Here is a 22,884-nt window from a genome sequence, read left to right as displayed (position 1 = left end):
AAAACTACTCTTCTTTTGCATCAATAGATTGCAATCATCCTGATGATGCATATTACTCAAATCCAGTGTTTCTACAGTAACTAAAACTAATTAGACATTAACCCAGGGAACAGTTTCTTGACAGCACTTCGTGATAAATGAAAATCGAATGTACTGAAACTGTTGTTGTATAGGCGGCACATAGTGGCAAAATGTACGTTATGCTTATGACAGACATGTGATATCGGTATCACTGTACACCATGAAATCACATGTCTGTCACCCTGAATCACGGTGGTATCACGCGAGCATCATGATACAACGGTGATTTCCGTACTACGGTCAATGATCGTTGTACTGTACAAAATCACATCACTGTTTGCTGCTACCAGCGCCATTGGCGAGCAATGGTGAACTCATGAAACAATATATCCTTCTTTTAAGCATCAAATAACAAACAACCATCGTTTTATTTTGAAAAAAAAATCTCGATTAAATGCTAACAAGCTGCATAAAACATTTTTACTTTATCAACGTTGTAGCATATTTTCAAAATGCAGTCAACAAAGAAATGTGTTTGAAATACAAATAAGTAAATTTATTGTTGAAATGGATTTAAAAAAATAATGATTCATATTTTGAATGCACATGTGGTAATAATAAAGGATAAATATCCAATAGCAAACATAAACCAATTGATTGATCATCCTGTTTATTGATGACCTATATTGAATTCCATTTATCACATTGATCCCCTATATTCACTTTTGGAAATTCTAAATCTACTAATTACTTTGCCTTATATCATCAGAATGAATGCCGCTGGATAGAAAGGAAACTTGTTTTTAAATTGTTTAGAAAGAGAGTCTTATTTTCGGTATGAATAATACAAGAAGGTTTTGAAATCTGGTTTATGATAAACATAATCCTTTTTATGAAAATTTTGTATTGATATCATTTTTCAGGAATGTGTGTGTGCCATGCCGTTTTTGATGGTTGCATACTAAGAACATCTTAGATTTATTTACTTTTTTGAGGCTCAATGTTGAAAGTTTAGGGGTTTTAATTTTATCGTGATTATGCTGGTGAAAAGTGAAATTTATGCGGATTTTGCCAAAGTCGGCATGATTTACAAACAAAATTTCGCAATTCATCACCTTTTTGGGTAGAAATCAGATTCTTTGCATAATAAAATAGTGCTAGTGTCAATCATATTTCCTTCGTTTTTTGTCAGTAAATGTTACGGTAGAACATCAAATTTTCCCTAATGTTAATAACATTTAAACAATGAAGGAAAAAATTCTGTATCCCAGAAAATGTGTCATAAATGTTCCTTAAAACTACAAAATCTGATATGAGCGAAACAGTCATCCGATGAACACTCACACACAAAACTAGTTTATTAATTAAGAGAGGCATTGATTATATCAGTCATAAACCAGCTACTGGGAATACACTCCAAACCGTGAAATTTTTTGGTTTCTATATTATCGATCATCGGAGCTAGGAAATCAAGCTAGGTTTTGAGTTGTTTCGTTTCACTGTATTTTCATTCTGTGCGCAAAACATGTCTGTCACTTCATCATTGTACGCGTACAGCGTTGTACAGAAATCATTGTAAGGAAATCACATGTCTGTCAGGGGTATAATACGGTCATTCATCGTTGTACTGCGCAAAATCACATCACTGTTTACTGCTACCAGCGCCATTGGCGAGCGATGGTGAACTCATGAAACAATATTTCCTTCTCCTGAGCATCAAATAATAAGCAACCATCGTCATATTTTGAAAAAAATCTCGGTAAAATGCTAACAAGCAGCATAAAACTTATATACTTTGTAGCATATTTTCAAAAAGCAGTCAAACCAAGAAATATTCATTAATTTGGTGAAGTTTTGAAACACAAATCAGGAAAACAATTTATTCATATTTGTACAAAAAATCAGCACTATTGAGTAATTGTTTTCTATTCAATAACAAGTAAGATTGTTGTTGAAATGGATTTAAAAACATAATGATTCATATTTTGAATGCACATGTGGTAATAATAAACGATAAATATCCAATACACGAATAAACCAATTGTGTTATCATCCTGTTTATTGATGACCTATCGAAATTCTATTTATAACATTGGTCCCCTATATTCACTTCTGGAAACTCTAAATCTTCTTATTACTTAGTCTTGTGTCATCGGGTTGAATGCCGTTCGATGGAAAGAAAACTTGTTTTTAAATTGTTTAGAAAGAGTCTTATTTTGGGTATGAATAGAGAGAACAGCGAATCATGTCTTTCAGTGTGAGTAAATTGAAGCAGAACACGTACCAAGTTACATATTCAATTTAAGAAATACTTGTAATAGTTTTCAGTGTTACTTCATAAATATAGCATAACAACTTTAAACTTCTCAAAATCCTAATAAAACCATTATCAGATTATATTCCATTGTAGTAGACCGTTTTTCATAAGATTTCTGAAGCATTATTATATTGCTATTATATAATAGCTTTAAACCTATGTCAAATCTATTTCGGAATGATTTAAAATTAAAGAAGGTTTTAAATTCAGTTTTATGATGAACATAATCCTTTTTATGAAAATTTCGTGATGAATAAACTGTTACGTTGACAGAATTTTTCTGAGATATGTGTGTGTCATGCCGTTTCTGATGGTTACATACTAATAATATCTTAGATTTATTTACTATTTTGAGACTCAATCTTAATAGTTTATGCGCTCTTATTTGTATCGTGAATATGTGGGTGAAAAAGGAATTATGACTGAACACCTTGAAATTTATGCGGATTTGGCAATGCGGTAAGATTTACAAACAAACATTTAGTGATTCATCACCGTTTTGGTAGAAATCAGCGTCGTTGCAAAAACATAGTGCTCATGTTACGAAAATTAGTTCTAAAAGCCTTTCATATTTCCTCCATTCTATGTTTATATTTGTTTTTTATTTTTATCAGTGAATGTTACGGTAGAACATCAAAATTATGAACATCTAATTTTCTTTAATGCTCATTACATTTTAACAATGATATGAGTGATACTGTCATCCAATGAACACTCACACACAAATAGTTTAATAGCTAAGACAGAGAGACAAGATTATATCTTTCATAAATTAGTTGCTAATAATAATCTTCAAACCACAAAAATTTTTGATTTCTATATTATCGATCATCGGTGCTGTGAAATTAAGCTAAATTTTGAGTTTTTTCGTTTCACAGTACATTCATTCTGTGCGCAAAACATGTCTGTCACCTCATCGTTGTACGCGTACAACGTTGTATAGAAATCATTGTACGGAAATCACATGTCTGTCAGCGATATTACACTCATAATTAGTTCTAGCATAGAGAATCCGAAGATAGGAATAAATTTGAAAATTACGGCGAAGAATATCTAATTGTATCAATTGTAATAGCTCAGATCAATCGACTCGTAATTGAAGTATATCTGCCACAAAAGCAGCAAATTTGCGATGGATATCGTTTTGGTAAAGAAGGAACGTTGAGCGCACTAAGGCATTAATCAGTGCTCTCAATCAATGTACATCAGTGAATTATTCAGTAGCGCAGAAAATTGATCCTAGTAGCTTAGAGGTTTTGAAGATTTAAAGCTCAATGGGATTCTAAAAGTTCAACTTATAATCCAGGAGAACACCAAGGTCCTTTACAGACAATGAGCGTTCAAGAGCAGTTTGTGAAATATTATAGTCGAACTTAACTACAGATCGTTGGCGACTAAAAGCGATGGCAGAGCATTAAGTGATCGGCGAACGATAGTTTCATACATTTGATCGACAAATTTAGATCGTTGAGATAGAGAATGAATATAAGCGGTCCAAATTAACTTTCTTGTTGAACGGTCCAAGGTGACCTCTAGTAGCAGTCGAGGTGATAGGATGACATCCAGTTAGAAAACATAGAGGAACATTTCTTTAGAGAAAACACTCTCAAATTGTTTGCGAAACAATTCGTAAGTTTCGGACGTGGTGGATCTTTCCTCTGTGAGTTGACTAAGTTCAAAAAGTGTTTCTGTTGGATTGAAGATTTTTTTTGTGGATGTGAGTGTGAAGCGTTTCGCACAGTGAAGCGTTTGTATCGACTGTAATGATGGTCGTTAGGTAATTTTTATCAGCGCTGAACGTTTGGCACTTTTGTAACGCTTTAAAATAGAATTTGATCAAGGAGGATGAATTGATTTACGATAAATCCTCCCATATTGAAATCAAGATAGATTTGTTCTGCAACTGTTTCGATTACAATTGGATAACTATCACAAATATTGATTATCAGAAGAGAGTGGTGGCGTCAATGTTGTGGATGTTTGTTTTAACTGATGAAGATAAGATCGAGCATGTGGATGTTCCTGGTATGGTATGGCATCGGAAAACATGACATTCGGTTTATTAGAGAGTTATTAGTTGTGCCTTTAGTAACTCTACTATTGGAAAACAATAAATAATGTAGAAAAATGTCATTAGTCTGTTAATAAAACATTGCTTTTAATGACAAAAATAAACACACTGCACAAGCAAAGAAATAGCTTGACAAGATCTTCTCTAAACAAATTTTGAACGGCCTTGAAAACACCACATTCTGTACGTTCAAATGATGCTGTTGTTTCGGATATCATCTCAAAAGCTCTTTTCTTCTTAATCGAGAAGGGAAGTTGCTGGAGATAGCTGACATTGTAAAGATAACAAATGGAAGTTGATTCATAAATTTGCGTGAGCACCTGCATATGAAACAATTGTTTGCAAAGTGGGTTTTTTTACAGCTGATTAAATGCACCATATCACAAGTCGATCGTTATAATGGCTATATTCCATGAAATGAAAGTCGAATTGCTATCGTATTCACAACATTCGCCGGATTTAGCCCCCTTCTATTATTTTCTATTATCAGATTAAAAAAAGAAGCTTATAGAAAAGAGAATCCCATCGAGTGATGAGGTCTGCGTTGAAACTGAAGTGTTTTACGTGCTAAAAAGATATAAGAATTAAAAAAGCTTATACCACTGCAACAGTTTCTTATTTTTTATTAGCTTAATAAAACACTTCAGCCTCAGTGATGACCTCATCATTTGATGCAAATCTCTTTCCAATTTTTTTTCAATCTGAGATTAGAAAATAGTCCCTGAGAGCTAAATCTTGCGAATATTGTGGATGCTGTTATGGAACAATTGTACCGCTATTCCTTGAGAATACATTGATGAACAAAATCGAAATTTGAAAAAAAGTATTGATTAATCTTCTCTTCAAGCTTGGGTATCTGGTATATTAATCTATAGCTTCGACACTTATAATCGGATGTGAGGAATTTATAATAAATAACTCCCACGACTTTCCCCAGCTCAAAAATAATGTAAATGAATAAATGAAAAAAAAAAAAATTTCACTAAAAATATACATGGGCGCACCCACATAGTAGTATGAGTTAATAGTTATCTGAATTCATCCTAATGATTTTCTTTGTGTTGAAGCGACACGGCAGTTTTTTGGATTTGATTTTCATTACGATACGTTGTGGGCCACTATTAAACTTAATGTGTTATATGCTCATCATAGTGTTCACAAAGCTACCTTTCCCGAGTACAAGTGATTTGTAAACCAATAGCTGTTATTAAAACCAAATAACTCAATAGTAAAAGTGTTTGAAATAAAAGTTAAAATATCCAAAATAATGAATAAATTTGAATAAGTGAACAACAACAATTAGGAAATTCTGCCAGGTTGAAGAAACACTTCGAGCGACTATTAAATGAACATTCGATAGAAGAGAGCACAAACAGAATGAGGATGATGGACATGCTGTGGCCCCACCCACGCTAGACCACATACGAAAAGTGTATCGAAAAGTAGTTAGCAACATTGATTATTGAATAAAAAAGCGAAATAAAAAACATATATTGACATCAGTTTTCGATATATTGTAGAAAAATTACATTTTTATGCATTTCCCTGATTATATTGAAGAAAATCCTAGTTTCTGTGAAACACGAGTTGACATCCTTCATTAAATTCTGCACAGTTACTTTTGTGACTTTTCAAGTTTTTTTTGAACTCCTGCATGTTTTGGGACACTGTACCTTCCTTCCGAAAGTGCCGCTTAACAATTGCCCAATACCTTTCAATTGGCCGAAGATCCGGACAGTTCGGTGGGTTGATGTCCTTTTTCACGAATTGTACATTATTTTTTGACAACCACTGTAGAACGGAGTTGGCGTAGTGGGCTGAAGCCCAATCCGGCCAGAAGAGAGGAGGAGCCTTATGCTTTCTGTACAGTGGCAGCATTCTCTTCTTCAAACATTGGTGTCAGCGTCGTCCAGGTCCTGGTACACGATTTCGTATAATATTGCGGTCCGGGCAGCGCTCGAGAGTCTGTATTCTGTAGAATCCAGTTATACAGTTTTCGCGCTCTTTTTTTTCCTGAACTTGCTGTATCAGGGACTTTTTCGGCACCTTCTGTTTCTTGTACGTTTTCAGGGAGTTCCGAACTTTGATCCGTTGAATCATCCCGATGCTGGTGTTGAACTGCTTGGCCAAATCCCGCGTCGACGCCGATGGGTTTTTCCTGATGTACTCAATCACTTTTAAGTCCCGGCCGGGCTGGTTGGGACCCGTTTTCCTACCGGATCGGGGCAAATCCTTCATGGAAAGCGTCTTACCGAACTTCTCGATAATATTTTTGACAATGGTGTGGTGTACTTTCACCCGTTTTGCAATTTCGTTGTACGTGACACCCCTTTCTGTGCACCAAGTGTGCAGAATTTTCTTTCGCGTTTCCGGATCAATTCGACTCATCATTGAAACGATAAACCGTACCGAAACCAATCGAATGCGCAGCTGTTATTGACATGTAAACAAACATGTCACCGCAAAACACGCTGAAAAAATTAGGCCATTTCAGAGTAATAACTGTTTGAATGTTGAACTACTGAATGTTGAACTACTTATCGATACACTCCTTAGCTTAAAAATGGAAAGGCCGCTAAGAAAGACGGGACTACGCATTCCACAAAGTGATTGGAATGATCTGAGAAGAAGAGGAGAAGAAGGTTCAACGACGGACCAGTTGTTCACCTTGAGACAAATTCTCGATAAGTTTCGGGAGTACAACTTGCGGACTCATCATCTGTTTGTAGATTTCAAAGTGGCGTATGAATCAGTGAAATGAAACGACATGCCGCAGATCATGTTAGAACATGGCTTCCTGACAAAGCTAATTAGACTGATTCGTTCGACGCTCGATGGATCGAAATCAAGCGTCAAGATAACTGGTACGACATCCGATGGTTGCGTGATGTTAGATGGATTGAAGGAGGGCGACGCGTTCTCAAATTTGTTGTTCAATATAGCGCTTAAAGGTGCGATACGAAGAGAACGTGCAGAGAAACGGAACCATCATCAATAAGTCTCACATGCTTCTTGGTTTTGCGGATGACATTGCTATTATTGGTGTGGATCGTAGAGCTGTTGAAGAGCCTCTTGTGCCCTTCAAGAAAGAACATGCGGACATTGGAAAGCGTATAAAATACGGCAGACTACAGTGGACTGGACATGTAGCAAGAATGCCGGAAGAGAGAATGGCCTAGGTGATGCCCAGCAGATAACCTGGGAGAGGTCGTCGACTGCGGTGTAGACCCCGAACTCGCTGAGTGTGTGCAATCAAAGAAGATGCACAGCGGGAGTGTAGAGCTATTGGAGAAAGGCGGCTCAAGAACGAGCATCCTAGAAATCTACAATTCGTTCGGTCATGTTCCGGAGACGGGATGTGCACCATTAAAGTAAAATAAGTAATAAGAACTTATGTAATTGTAATATCAAACCAGTTCAGCACGGTTTTATGCCTTTAAATCTTGTGTCTTACACATCATTTATCATCCAGTCATTACAAGCGCGACTACAGGTCGAGCTATATACACGGACTTCTCAGCTGCTTTTGACAAAATAAATCATCAAATAGCCGTTGCTAAATTAGCGAGGCTCAGATTCAACGACGCACTTTTGGCCTGGCTTCAGTCTTACCTAACAAATCGTGACATGGCAGTAAAAATTGTTACCTGTATTATCATGCCTTTCCGAGTGAGCTCCAGTGTACCTCAAGACACTCATCTCGGACCCTTCATATTTCTACTTTATTTGAATGATTTAAATTTATCGCTGAAGTGCCTAAAACTATCATTCGCCGACGATTTTAAACTGTTTCAGCTTCTGAAATGCTTGGATTCGTATTCCGCGTAACTAAGCACTTCACTGACATATAACATACTGTTTAAAAGCGCTGTATTTCAGTTTGGTCCGATCTTTTCTCGAGCACGCTGCCGTTGTTTGGGCACCGTACTATCAAAACGGCATCCAGCGTATTGAATATTGAATTTTTTGGGAACACTGTTCAGTTAAGTTTGTTGTGTTTTTTTACATACCGTATTTTTGCCGTTTCAAACCGTTTCCGCGTTAGTTAATCACTAAAGTTTTTATCAGTGAATGACTGTATACTGCCTGGATCGAAGTGAGGTGTTATTCTAAACCGCCAAGTGCTAGTCAAGTCGTAATTCACGTTCATCTGTGTCGTGCCTGTAGCTATTCTTCTTGAGGCCGTCGTTGTAGTTTGACAATAAACAATCGACGAACCGTTTGCTGCTGTGATTTACCATCTGCATAGTTAAAGGCGTATTCCTGCACTTAGAATGAGTTCGGAGAAAAATTGTGCAAAGTGCAGTCTGATTATTGCAGGCATCGATTCCGTTGTATGCAGAGGCTACTGTGGACGCATGTTTCATATGGCATGCTCTGGAGTTTCCCGCGCTCTATTGGGCTATTTCTCATCTCATCGTAAAAATTTATTTTGGATGTGTGATGATTGCGCCAATTTGTTCGAAAATTCGCATCTCCGCTCCATTACGAAATTGGCAGACGAAAATTCACCTTTGGTGTCGTTGACGGAAGCAATTAATGGTTTACAAAACGAAATCAAAACATTGTCGAAACCTGCTCCTCTGACTCCCACACCGCTCAATATGCGCTGGCCATTCATCGAGGGTCGCCGTCCAGCCAAAAGACCTCGTGGGCCTGACTTGGAACAAAAAGCTTTCGAGTGCAAATCTGGATCGAAGCAAATCGGAGAAAACGTTGTTTGTGTTCCAGTTTGTGAACAGCAACCCGACAAATTTTGGCTATATTTGTCTCGTATACGTCCAGACGTCACCAATGATGATATTGCTGCTATGGTGCGAGCCAATCTTGAAATGAATGAGGATCCAGTAGTTGTTAAACTGGTCGCCAAAGGTACCGATGTTAGCAACATGACTTTTGTATCATTTAAAGTTGGCCTCGATCCTGCACTACAAGCTATCGCCTTGGAACCTTCAACTTGGCCCCAAGGAATCTATTTTCGCCAATTCCAGGAGAAATCATCCCAAAAATTTTGGAAACCAGCTGCTGTGGATCCATCTCCAACGCCTGTTTCAACGCAAGGAGGAATAGTTCAGCAGTGATGCAATGCAGTATACTGGGACGCACCGTAGTTGATATTGTGGAAGCCCCTGACCCCCCTTCCCCAGTCGTGCCACCGCTGCCAGCGTTCATCAGCCGTCCTGGTCCTGCGGGTAGGTGTGGTGAAGAGGTCTTCCAAACTACTCATCTTGGTAAGTATTCGTTAGCTTCCAGATTATCAAGCGCTGATTTGTTTTATCCCGTGTCGCAGAATGACGAACAAGATGACGTTGGTATCTGGGTGTACTACCAGAATGTTCGGGGGTTGAGGACAAAAATCGACGAGATCTTTTTAACGACGAGTGACTGCAACTTTGATGTCATCTTTTTGACCGAGACCGGACTGGATAGCCGAATAAACTCTCAGCAGTTGTTTGGAAATTCCTTCAATGTTTTTCGCTGTGACCGCAGCTCAGCTAATAGTGACAAAGCATCATTTGGTGGAGTTTTGATTGCCGTTTCACGAAAACACGTCAGCTCTATCATTGAAACGGTGAATGGTCAGTGTCTTGAACAAGTGTGTGCAAGTGCTACAGTGCGGGGTAGAAAGTTACTGTTATGCGGTGTGTACATTCCCCCTGATAAAAGCCAAAACGTTGATGTGATCGATGCGCACATTTCAACTGTTCCGGAACTGTGCAGTAAAGGTTCTGTGAATGATATTGTTCTGGTGTGTGGTGATTTCAACCAGCCCCGCATTGTGTGGAATCAACGGCATGAAGAAACACAACCCGCTTGTTCTTTGTTGCCATCCGCTGCTGGTACAGCGCTGATCGACGGTATGGATTTTTTAAATCTACATCAAGCAAACCAGTGCAGAAATCATCTTGGGCGATTGCTCGATTTGGTCTTTTGTTCTTCGGAGCATCAATTAATAGTTGATTGTAGTGTTACTCCACTGCTACCTGTCGACCCGCATCATCCGCCTTTAGTTATCTCGTTGGCTGGTGACTGCGAAAACAATTTTCGGAACATGGACTTCACGAATGAATCAAGGCCATTAAATTATAGAAAAATTGATTTTGGTGCTTTACTTGAATTCTTGCAAAACGTTAACTGGAGTGCTTTGCAAGATATCGACAACGCAAATGAAATGGCATATTTTTTCTGTAACAAAATAACTCAGTGGTTAAGTTCAAATTTGCCTTTTGTAAAACGGCCAATAAGTCCCCCTTGGAGCACAGCTTTGCTTCGTAAATTGAAACGAATTCGAAATGCTTGGCAGCGCAAACATCGTCGCTGGAAGAGCTTTGAAATAAAACGAATGTTCAAAAGTTCCAGTGATAACTATCGCAAAAATTCTGGACTTTTGTAAACTCGAAACGTAAATGCTCATCAATTCCTTCAAAAGTTTGTCTCGATGGTGTTGAATCCAGGTCATCCTTGGAGTCATGTGATCTGTTTGCAAAGTTCTTTGCTTCGGGGTTTGCAGAAAAAACAGCCTCCGGTATCGATGCGGAGACCGCCGCGGTGGATGTTCCTGAGAATTTAGTGCACATTGACACATTTTTGGTTACTTCCGATATGATTGTTGCCGCAGCGAAGAAGTTGAAACGATCGTTCTCTGCCGGACCAGATGGCATACCTGCAGCGGTGTACAGTCATTGCGCTTCTGCTTTAGCCGATCCTTTGTGCACTATATTTAACAAATCGTTTGAGCAAGGTATTTTTCCGATGACTTGGAAGCAGTCTTTCATGTTTCCTGTATACAAGAGCGGTGATCGTACAAATGTTAGAAATTATCGAGGCATAACCAATTTATCAGCTGCATCTAAACTGTTCGAAATAATTGTGAGCACTGAGGTACTTTTTCGTACTAAAAATTACATCTCTACTGATCAGCATGGATTTATGCCAGGTCGTTCAGTCAGCACGAATCTCTTAGATTTCACTTCCAGTTGTTTTTCTAGTTTGGAGAATAAAGTACAAATTGATGCAGTATACACTGATCTGAAAGCAGCTTTCGACCGAATTGACCACCGAATACTCTTGTGCAAGATGTTGCGGCTGGGCGCCACACAAAAGTTTACTGACTGGCTATGCTCTTACTTATGTGGTAGAGGCTCTTGTGTATCATCTTCGTTCTCAAATTTATCAGGAGTTCCTCAAGGCAGCAATATGGGTCCACTTTTGTTTTTGCTGTTCTTCAACGATGCTGTTTCGGTGCTCGGAGTTGGCTGCAGATTAGTATATGCCGATGATTTGAAATTATATCTTGAAGTTCGCTCTATTGACGACTGCTTCCGGCTTCAAAAACTTCTAGATACATTTGTCGCCTGGTGTCGTAGAAACTGGTTGATTGTCAGCATTTCAAAATGCCAGGTCATAACGTTTCACCGAATACTGAACCCAATTCGATTCGACTATGCAATTGATGGACAAACGCTCCAGAGAGTTGACCATGTTAATGACCTTGGTGTTTTGTTAGATGCCAAACTTACCTTCAATCTGCATCGTTCATCTGTAATTTCAAAAGCGACCAGACAACTAGGTTTTATTGCAAAGATCGGGCGGGACTTCAAAGATCCGTATTGTTTGAAGGCGTTATATTGTTCTTTGGTTCGTCCAATACTGGAAAATGCTAGCGTAATTTGGAGTCCTTATCAACTTACATGGAACTTACGGATTGAGCGCGTTCAGAAACGATTTGTTCGTCTTGCTCTAAGAAACCTTCCCTGGCAGAACCCGCTTGATCTTCCACCATACCACGATCGCTGTCGACTGATCGGACTCGACTCATTGGAACGACGCAGGAAAATTCAGCAAACTACTTTCGTGGCAAAACTGATCAACGGGGATATCGACTCACCGAAGATTTTGTCTCAACTCGATTTTCGTGCTTCACAACGATCACTGCGCTCTTCCAGTTTATTTCAGCCGAGATTTCATCGAACGACGTTCGGGTATTACGAACCGATAACATCATGCTTGAGGACATTTGGCACCGTTGAACACCTTTTTGAATTTGATGAACCATCACACAAATTCGTGCAGAAAGTACAGCGATCTACAATTTTATGACTTGACTAAACCAATTCATTAAGACCATTTTATTGTCAGATGAATAAATTTAATAATAAATAAATAAATAAATAATAAATTCAACGCAACTTCGTTCCCTTTGCAGTTCATCGTCTTGGAACGACCCTCATCACCTTCCCAGCTACCAGGACCGTTGTAAGCTAATTGATCTTGACCTGCTATTCGTTCGCCGTGATGTCTCAAAAGTAGTCTTTGTTTCTGATTTGATATTATCACGAACTGATTGTCCAGATATGTTACAAAATTGAATTTCAACATCCATCGACGCAGTCTTCGATACCAGCCATTTCTGAGGTTACCTCGTGCTAGAACAAATTATGCATCTAACGAACCTTTCCTCAGCATATGTCGCCTTTTCAATCGCTGTTCTGATGTTTTCGATTTCCACTTGTCGCGTACTACTGCAAAAAAACGTTTCCTGAATACTCTCTCTAGTTAGCTCTAATTCTATCTACGATCTCAGAGACAGGCACAGTTATAGTATTTATGTTACTTTATTTTTTTAATTTTTTTTTATTTGTTATGCTGAGATAAATATTTGTGATAGTTGTATTTTTAAGTAAAAAAATGTATCTGCTGGATAATTTCAATCTGTTGATACAAAAAACGAGAAGGTTTTATGCCTATTGGAGGAGGTTTAAAAATCTCTGCTCCAGCGGGCTTTTCCCGGCTCCAAACAAATAAACAAACCAATAGTAAAATATTTCTAGAAAACAAATTTATCTGAGTTGTTTTTTTAACATTCAGATTATATTCAGAATAATATTATAAACAATTCTTTTATCTAATTCTGAGTCAGTTTATTAAATTGCTTTTTATTCGAAGACGGATCTATTCGATCAGTTGTACAGATTACAAATAAATATTTCATCAATAATAAAATGAGATGCAATAACTAATATAGATGGCATTAAACTATTTCTTGATTCCTTCATTGAAATACTAAGAAAATATCAAGTATTGCAATGACAGCCTAGAAATAGCAAGTTCTAAATTTGTTGTATCTTTGGTCTTTCTTTGCTATTTACATCCACCCGGGTTGTCACCAATTTAGTTTGTTAGTAAATAGATTATTCTAAACATTTATACTGCTACTTCAAATTATCCACAATATTAATTTGTGATTGTGTTGATACGGGCAACTGTACGACTTTGAAACTCAATCGTTCTTATCTAAGTATAATGATGTGAAGTATAATAGCATCAATCCATTTTGTATTGTACGTAATAAAATATAAATGCGAAAGTTTTCGTTTTCGGTGCACTGGTGAATGCCAAACATTTCAATTTCTTTTACCTGAATGTTCAGTTCTCCATGATATTCTAAAAAACGAAAAAAAATGCTAGCTTTGTACCGGTTATGCCGAACGGCCGGTCAAGTCGGTTGAATTCGGTTGTGATGCATTCAAAATGTTCATCCCTGGAGCGATCAGTCATGTATTTAGCCTTCCTGGTTGCGGTCCTTCCCGGCCACCACCGTCACTAATCAAACAGACTGAAAGACCCATAAATCTCACACACGAAACTGTGATTTTTGATCATTTTATTGCATGCATTGGTCTTCATCGACATCTGCCCATACGAACACGTTCGTTGGTTATCCTGTGCTAAGCATTTTCCGCTCGATTTTTTGCTCCCACATAATCGTTTTTGATCGGTATCTCAAAACAGACTTATAACACTGGGTAGCGCCATCTTAATTGGCAGCACGGTCGACTTCTGCCGCAGAAGTCAAAATCTGTCTAAGGAATGTTGATCTAATCACGTCTCCCCGTCAGGCCTTGTTCCTCATCATCATCATCATCGAAGAAAAGATTGCAGACGAAGAAAGGATCGATCTTTTGGTTTTGTTGGCCCGAACAGGCTGATGTTTTTTTTTAATGTTGCCTTGAGCGCATAGCTCGCATCATCCGGCGACTTTATGGTACGATGGTGACGATGAGACCGACCGGCCGGCTTAGATCAAACCATTGCTCGAAAAAGGTTGATTGGTTTAATTCGCTGCATGCATCAGTGGGTAGAAAAGTAATTATTCACACAACGGTGGTGGTGGCAACCGCGTCGACATCTGCCTTCCGTTTGGACACGCTCAGAAATTATCCAGTGAAGTGTGTACAAATATTGAATAGGTTTTCAGTGTATATTCGACCGTTTCTACGTAACCGGTGGCGCGTTGTTGTTCAATGAACCGCGACGTACTGGAAATAGTTCGAATTACATGCGACGGATGATTATTGTTTTCTTGGCGATCGTTCATTTCGTAATAATGGTTAAATAGTTTTTTGTGTGAATGTGGCACTAATCTAGTCAACATACTGTTGAAGTACAATTTTAGCCTTTCTCGTATGGATAGGCTATGCAATCGCTATGAAAATCAAGAGTGAGTTGAACAGTTTCTGAATCTTTTATCTTTTTCAAATCTATAAATACGACTGCAAAGTTTTCAATTTGATTGCGCTTTTGAATAATTTTCCGATACTAATTGCAAAGCTTTTAATGCAATGTTAGTTTGATACCATTAGAGTATCTCTGATAATTCATGTCTCGAAAGCATGTTTCACATAGAGTTAGAGAACGATCATTATAAATTTCCTCTTCTCGGTCACATTTTCTTTTGAATATATCACCAGTAACTTTCCTTTTCTTTGGAAAAAAAACAACGCGATTTCGACAGTCATCACAACGAAATTTAATGCCACCTATTTTTTACCAACAGCAACACAAAACATACAAACAGAACGCCATCTATCGGGAAAAACGGAAATTAATTAGTACACTTAGTAATCAAAATCGTGCAATACAAATGTTGATGATGATGATGATGGTTATTATTATTTATTTACCCTGATTTAAAACAAAATAAAGTTAGGTTCTATCATTGAGATATACGGATATAATAAAAAAACTTTGCTATTGGCTTTTGAATAATTTCTACCAAAAATTGTGATCAACAACTCCGAAAAGTAGCTCACATCGTCTTTGCGGAGATGATTTGACAGATTTTCACAAACATAAAATCAATCAAAAGGTCTCATAGCCCCATAGAATCGAACTTCATGTGGATTCCTATTGAATTTCATATGTATTTCTGCGATGAGAGTTTTAAGCCGTCATTCTATCGAGACGATGCGAAAACCGTAACTTTTTATTTCAAATTGGACTCAAAAAGGTTTCGATTTGCAGGTCTTGTTGCTGTGCTTTTTTAAATAACAATATTATTCAGGTGTTAAAGAAAAGAATTTTGAAGAATTTCACTTTAAGTGCATGTCTATGTAAGGAAGAACGAGGTCTAGAGATAAGATGATGAGTTTGAGTTATTGAATGGCGAAGTATTGGAGTTTTTTGTAATATCTCTTGGTATCAGGCACGTACCTAGAAAAGGGGTCCTGGCCCGAGGGGTCCTGGCCCCTCGCGAAATCAGAAACATGAACAAAAAAATGTTTGATATGAAGCGAACAGTGTCAAAACTAAATAAAATGTAAATTAAATATGGGACAAAATAAACGACAATGATAATAATCGATAATGATAATTAATTGTACTCGATGACTAGAAAGAGAAGGCTAGCGAGCTTACGATTCTGCTTCCGCCACTGGTTCTCGCACATACTTATTTAGGACTAAAAAGACGAACGTAAGTGCACTTCGAGTACATGTTTGGCTGGATCCATTATTATACGCCAGATAATAAATGATTGCTCAAGAATGGACTGAAGTCGTCGAGGCATGACTGCCTGGAAGGGAGGCTCAATGGGTCGGAAAGATCATGATGCCGGTTTTCTGGGATTGTCTTAGTATACTTTCGCAGTACTAAAGTGATTAAAGACGTGAAGTGAAATCGTTGTGAAAGGGCGCTACATGAAGCACATGAGCATCGCTACCATAGTTAAAATAAACGGTTTGGTTTTCCAATTACTTGCCTAACTACCTTGTTCACCTGATTTGGATCCTCGAACTGTTATCTGCTTCCAAATCTGGAATTTTAGACCGCTACTTCCGGCACCTGATGGTGTAACATGTACAGATAAAGTAATTTGTATGGCCATCAACTAATATGACCTACAAATTTAGAAGATGCTTTGCGTTCTCCACGAGTCGAAGTAAGAGAGTCTTTTGGATTTTTGTGCTCTAGAAATGGAAATTTAGAAGGTCTTAGACATGGGACTGAAATGGCACGACTCGATTTTTCGGAGATGAGTTTCGATAAGATTAGCTTGTTTAAATGCCAATTTGAGGTCATTGATAAAGCACGAAAAAGTTATGGCAAACATTTCCGGTTCGAGATAGTTTTTTTTAGTATGCTCAACTTTCTCGGAACAGCCTAAATAGGTCCCAAAACTTTTATTTTTTTTTTTCCATAAATACGTTTATTTCTTAAGGCAGTTTACATAAGTTTTTCTTCGCCGTAGCATCACTTTTACATAATATTCTTATCCTAATTTAATTCTAACATAGTCACAACGTTTTGAATTTATTAAAACATATTCTCTTATAGCTTAAATATCATCTTAGGTAACTCGTCATTAATTATGAAATCTACTCGGAAATATTATTTGAACCAAACGATTAACTTCTATAAATTATAAAATAAGCTGTTATTTTCAGACATTTTGTTGATAATTTCATAAACTGTTTCGAGTTTGTTTGTATCATTACATAATTTTTATTCTAATTTAGCTATTGGTTGAACTCATGGACGTAGCTGGGATCAGAACTAAGTCTTAAAAGGGGCCTTTATTAAATTGAAACTCCAATTTTCTTTATGAAATGATAAATAAGTTTCATGTATGAAAGGTCACGACAAGCAAGAATGTCTCGAACTGGTATATTGGATAGTTTACCTTGGGTACGCAAAGAATTTATTAGTTGAGATCTGACATCACGATACTCCACGCATGTCCAAACGACATGATCAATATCCCGATAACCTTCTCCGCAAGCACAATGATTAGTCTCGGAGAGCCCAATTCGAAGGAGATGTGCATCTAACGTGTAGTGATTGGACATGAGTCTGGACATCACACGAATGAAATCCCTACTCACATCCAGTCCCCTGAACCATGCCTTTGTCGATATTTTCGGAATAATTGAGTGCATCCACCGACCCAGATCATCTCTATCCCAAGATGCTTGCCAGCTGGCAAGTGTTCTTTGGCGAGACGAACTATAGAATTCGTTGAAAGCAATCGGTCGCTCATAAATTTCACCCTCAATAGCACCACGTTTGGCTAAATTATCGGCTCTTTCATTGCCTGGAATGGAGCAATGAGCCGGGACCCAGACTATAGTGATTAGATAATTATTATTCAATATGTCGTTCAGACACTGTTTTATTTTACCCAAGAAAAACGGTTCATTTTTGCCAGCAGCGATTGAGCGAATGGCTTCAATTGCACTCAGACTATCTGTGAAGAGGAAATAATGGTTTGGAGATAATGTGACGATTACACTCAAACTATAATGAGCTGCTGCTAGCTCTGCTATATAAACAGATGCAGGTTCTTGAAGCCTAAATGAGGCCGAAACATTATTGTTGAACATACCAAACCCTGTCGCTTCTTCAATTCGCGATCCGTCCGTGTAAAACATTTTCTCAGAGTCAATATGCCTGAACTTACTTGAAAATATTTTTGGGATTTCCGTCGAGCGTAGATGATCCGGGATTCCACGCACTTCACGCTGCATGGATGTATCGAAAAATAAAGTTGAGTCAGGGGCACTTAGGATGCTGACACGGATAGGAATATATCTTGAAGGGTTGATTTCCTGTGACATATGGTTAAAATATACTGTCATAAATTTTGTTTGAGATCGAAGCTCGACTAGTCGTTCGAAATTATTAATTACCATGGGATTCAGCACCTCACATCTTATTAGCAGGCGTGATGAAAGCTCCCAAAATCGATCTTTTAATGGAAGAACTCCCGCGAGAACTTCAAGACTCATTGTATGTGTCGAGTGCATGCAGCCTAAGGCAATTCGCAAACAACGGTACTGAATTCGCTCAAGTTTGATAAAATGAGAGTTTGCAGCGGAACGAAAACAAACGCATCCATATTCCATCACTGAAAGTATCGTTGTTTGATACAATTTTATTAGATCTTGCGGATGAGAACCCCACCAAGATCCTGTTATTGTTCGAAGAAAATTTACTCTTTGTTGGCATTTCGTTATCAGATACCTAATGTGTCCTCCCCACGTGCATTTGGAATCGAACCACACCCCGAGGTATTTAAAAGTTAAGACCTGTTGGATCATTCTTCCCATCATATGGAGCTGAAGCTGCGCGGGATCATGCTTTCTTGAAAAGACGACTAACTCTGTTTTCCCCGCAGAGAATTCGATACCAAGATGAACAGCCCAAACGGACAAGTTATCTAAGGTATCTTGCAATGGTTTATGCAGATCAATAGCTTTGGGCCCAGTAACTGAAACCACGCCATCATCTGCCAATTGCCTTAGTGTACATGGGGTTACTAGACAGCTGTCAATGTCATTCACGTAAAAATTATAGAGGAGCGGACTGAGGCATGAGCCTTGCGGGAGACCCATGTAGCTAATTCTGAATGTTGCCAAATCGCCATGTGAAAAATACATGCACTTCTCTGACAAAAGGTTGTGCAAATAATTATTTATAACCGCTGGAAGTCCATGTTGGTGGAGCTTGTCTGAAAGAACATCAATGGAAACTGAATCAAATGCTCCTTTAATGTCTAAAAATACAGATGCCATTTGTTGCTTTTGAGCGAAGGCAATTTGGATGTCAGACGAAAGTAATGCAAGGCAATCATTCGTCCCTTTATTTCTACGGAAGCCAAACTGAGTATCTGACAACAAACCGTTCGTCTCGACCCAAGTGTCGAGACGTCGTAGAATAATTTTTTCGAACAATTTTCTGATGCAGGACAACATCGCAATGGGTCTATATGAGTTGTGATTGGAAGCTGGTTTCCCCGGTTTTTGAATGGCGATAACTTTCACTTGTCTCCAGTCAGGTGGAACAATATTTTGCTCAAGAAACTTGTTGAACAATTCCAACAAACGTCTTTTTGCGAGGTTGGGCAGATTCTTCACCAAGTTGAATTTAATTCTGTCCAACCCAGGGGCGTTATTGTTACAAGACAAGAGTGCTATAGAAAATTCCATCATTGAAAATGGGTTATTAATAAAACCATTATTTGGAGGAGATTCCCGTATAATGCTTTGTGTAGGAACAGAATCTGGGCAAACTTTCCTAGCAAAGTCAAATATCCATCGGTTCGAGTATTCATCACTCTCATTGCCCACGTTACGATTCCTCATTCGTCTGGCCGTGTTCCAAAGAGTGCTCATTGAGGTTTCTCTTGACAAACCTTCGACAAAATGTCTCCAATAGCTACATTTTTTGGCTCGAAGTATGCTCTTGTACTTGGTTTCTAAAACCATAAGTTTTTCAAAATTCTGAGGAGTTCCTCCTCCCCGTTTTAGAAACGTCTTGCAAGCATTTTGTTTTGCGAGTTTAGCCTCTGAGCACTCTTTGTCCCACCAGGGGTTGGGAGGCCTTCTGTTAGTCGTTGGCCCAGGAAAGCGTTTAGTTTGGGATTGTTCTGCTGCCTCCAGAATCGAACAAATGAGGAAGTCATATTCTTCAAGTGGAGGGAGCTCTTCCATTGAATTCAAAATACTAGAGATTCTACTTTGGTATTTAATCCAGTCGATATTTTTTGTCAAATCATATGGAATACTAGCTGAATTAGCAATACATTTGTTACAGCTAATTGAGATGATGATTGGTAAATGATCGCTACCGTGTAAATCAGGCAATATTTTCCAGGTGCAATCTAGTCGAATTGATGTTGAGCAAAGAGATAGATCTAATGCACTTGGGCGTGCAGGAGGTCTTGGGATCCGTGTCATGCTACCCATATTTAATACCGTCATGCTAAAATTGTCACAAATGTTTTGTATTAAAGATGATCTGCTATCATTGTAAACGGAACCCCACATCATTCCGTGCGAATTTAAATCCCCCAGAATCAATCGTGGAGCAGGAAGGGCTTCAACCATTTCATTAAGCTGTCGCTGTCCAACTTGTGCTTTTGGAGGAATATAAACCGAAGCTATGCAAATATCTTTGCCTTTAATGTTTATTTGGCAAGCAACAACTTCTATACTAGAAGTTGAAGGGATGTTTAATCTATAAAAGGAACAGCATTTCTTAATTCCCAAAAGCACTCCACCATACGGAGAGTCTCTATCGAGACGTATAATGTTAAAATCATTAAAATTTAAAGCTATGTTTGAAGTAAGCCATGTTTCGCATAAAGCAAATACATCACATTTTTGACTATGCAATAATATTTTAAATGAATCAAGTTTTGGCATGATGCTTCGACAATTCCACTGCAGGACAGTGATTGTATCATTTGCGGCGGGTGATAAATTATCCATCAAAAGATACAAAACCTGAGACAATTGGCCATTGAGCTGATAACTGCTTCAAAAAATTTCTAGCTATTGGAAGGAATGCCATTATGAGGGTCTTTAAGGGTTCAGATATATTGAATGCTGAGAAAATCCATTCAACAATTTCCGAAAACTTCAGTAATCCTGTTGGTGGCTGTGAAATGGAGCCCACAGGATTATTACCTTTTTCTGTGCTAGATCCTGGATTGGTTTGTGAATTTGACAAACCAGGAGGCACAGTCTTTGGTTTTGACTTTTTTTGTTTAACACGGGGATCTTTTTTTGAAGATGAAACTTTAGGTGTCTTTTTTGGTAATTTGGAAGAAGACTTCTTTCTCTTAACTGACCCTTGGGTAGTGATAAACGAATTACCTTCACTATTTTCGTCAGAGTCAGAGTCCTCTGTTTCCTCTAGATTTGAAAACCCGTTTTCGGTTTCCAAAGGGGGGACATCAATGACCGTTTTAAGCATTTCTGCATATGTACGCTTAGACCGTGCTTTTAAAGAAAGCTTAATTTTGTCTTTGTGCACTTTAAATGCAGTGCATAATGAAATATCCTCATGAGGACTTTCCCCACAATAAATACATTTTTCAATTTCCTTGTTGCAATCATTATCTTTATGAGGTCCTTCACACTTAATACATTTTGGTTTATTGCTACAGTAAGTAGCTGTGTGTCCGAATTTTTTGCAGTTCGTACAATTCATTACATTTGGAAAAAAAAGCCGAACAGGGAGGCGAATTTTATCGACATAGACATGGGACGGCAACGCAGATCCGGCAAATGTCACTCGAAACGAGTCTGATGGGCGATAAACTTTTTTTCCCTCTTCATAAACTACTGAGTACAGTTGTCTGCACTCCAGTATTTTCACACCCTCAAGCATAGAGTTCTTGAAACGACCAACACCATGCTTGAGTAAATCATCTACCGAAAGACTCGCTTCGGTAACAACACCGTCAATTTCGACATCTTTGGAGGGTATGTAAACTTTATACTCTTTAATGAAATGTTCCGAAGAGACAATATCATTCGCGTGTTTCAAATTATTTACCACAACACGAATTTTATCGTTATTTACTTTTATGATCTCTTTGATTGAAGAGTATCGTGATGTCAAACCTTTAGAAATTTGGTAAATGTTTAATGGCTTTGATATACGTCTAAAAAAGACTATCCAAGGCCCAGAAGAGCTCTCCTGATATTTTTTCGTTCGTGGGGGTATAGGATTCATGCTAGGATTTACGTCCATGGATTCATCCATCACATTAAAATTTTTAATCAAACTTTAAAATAAAAAATGAAACCAACACTACACAGTACTCAATTAAAAGGAAAAAAAAACTTCTACCTTGAAATTGTTGTCTATCTCCGTTGCACTGCCGTGTAGATCCTCGTTGCTCTAGATGTTCTTGTTGGTTGCTGATTGTTGGATGTGATGCTACTGCTACCTGACATCCAGCACCACTCGATCTCCGATTTACTTTTGTCTTCGCCAGCTGTAACCAGCGCAGGTCACCGGTGTATACCTGCGTGTTGTATGGCAGTGGAAAGACCGAGTTGTCTTGTCTCCTTCTTCCTTGTGCTCCGCACCGATATGCTTCTGCACCGAAGTGCCTTCGCACCGGTGTGCTTTTGCACTCTCCTGCTTATGTGTGCCTTTGCACTCTTCTTCTTCAATGTGCCTTTGCACTCTCCTGCTCAGCACTTGTGGCTGTATATTGTGGCCTGGGTAGAGCTTGGGAAACGCCCTTTGTTGTTTCCTTCACCAGCTTGGCCCAGCACTAGGGCTCTCTTATGCAGCACGATTTTACGTTTTAACGGCTGCTGCCAACAGGTCTCTACCTGTAGTTCAACCGTTGTCGTATTTAACGCGTGTAAACTAACCAGCGTTATTAAACTGTACG

At 38.3% G+C, this 22,884-nt stretch overlaps 2 protein-coding genes across 2 annotated transcripts in view; both read left to right on the top strand.

Annotated features, from left to right (window-relative positions):
* LOC131439447 (protein rhomboid) overlaps positions 1–22,884 on the top strand; it is a 206,971-nt gene that overhangs the window by 79,034 nt on the left and 105,053 nt on the right. The gene's annotated exons all lie outside the window — the stretch shown is intronic.
* Positions 9,471–10,803, top strand: LOC131439448 (uncharacterized). The gene is made up of 2 exons (XM_058610451.1): positions 9,471–9,601; positions 9,656–10,803. The coding sequence occupies exons 1-2, from the start codon at positions 9,490–9,492 to the stop codon at positions 10,801–10,803; spliced, it is 1,260 nt and encodes a 419-aa protein (XP_058466434.1). The 5' UTR covers positions 9,471–9,489.

Source organism: Malaya genurostris, chromosome 3, assembly GCF_030247185.1.
Source record: "Malaya genurostris strain Urasoe2022 chromosome 3, Malgen_1.1, whole genome shotgun sequence".
NCBI classification, from domain to species: Eukaryota; Metazoa; Arthropoda; class Insecta; order Diptera; family Culicidae; genus Malaya; species Malaya genurostris.
Note: the sequence above shows the minus strand (reverse complement) of the source record. Positions and strands in the feature narration are given on the sequence as shown.

Bases quoted from the DNA above. Each gene is read 5' to 3' on its own strand.
- LOC131439448 (XM_058610451.1), top strand. From the start codon at position 9,490: ATGCAATGCAGTATACTGGGACGCACCGTAGTTGATATTGTGGAAGCC. The intron at 9,602-9,655 runs GTAGGTGTGGTG...AGTATTCGTTAG, and splicing joins CAGCCGTCCTGGTCCTGCGG to CTTCCAGATTATCAAGCGCT.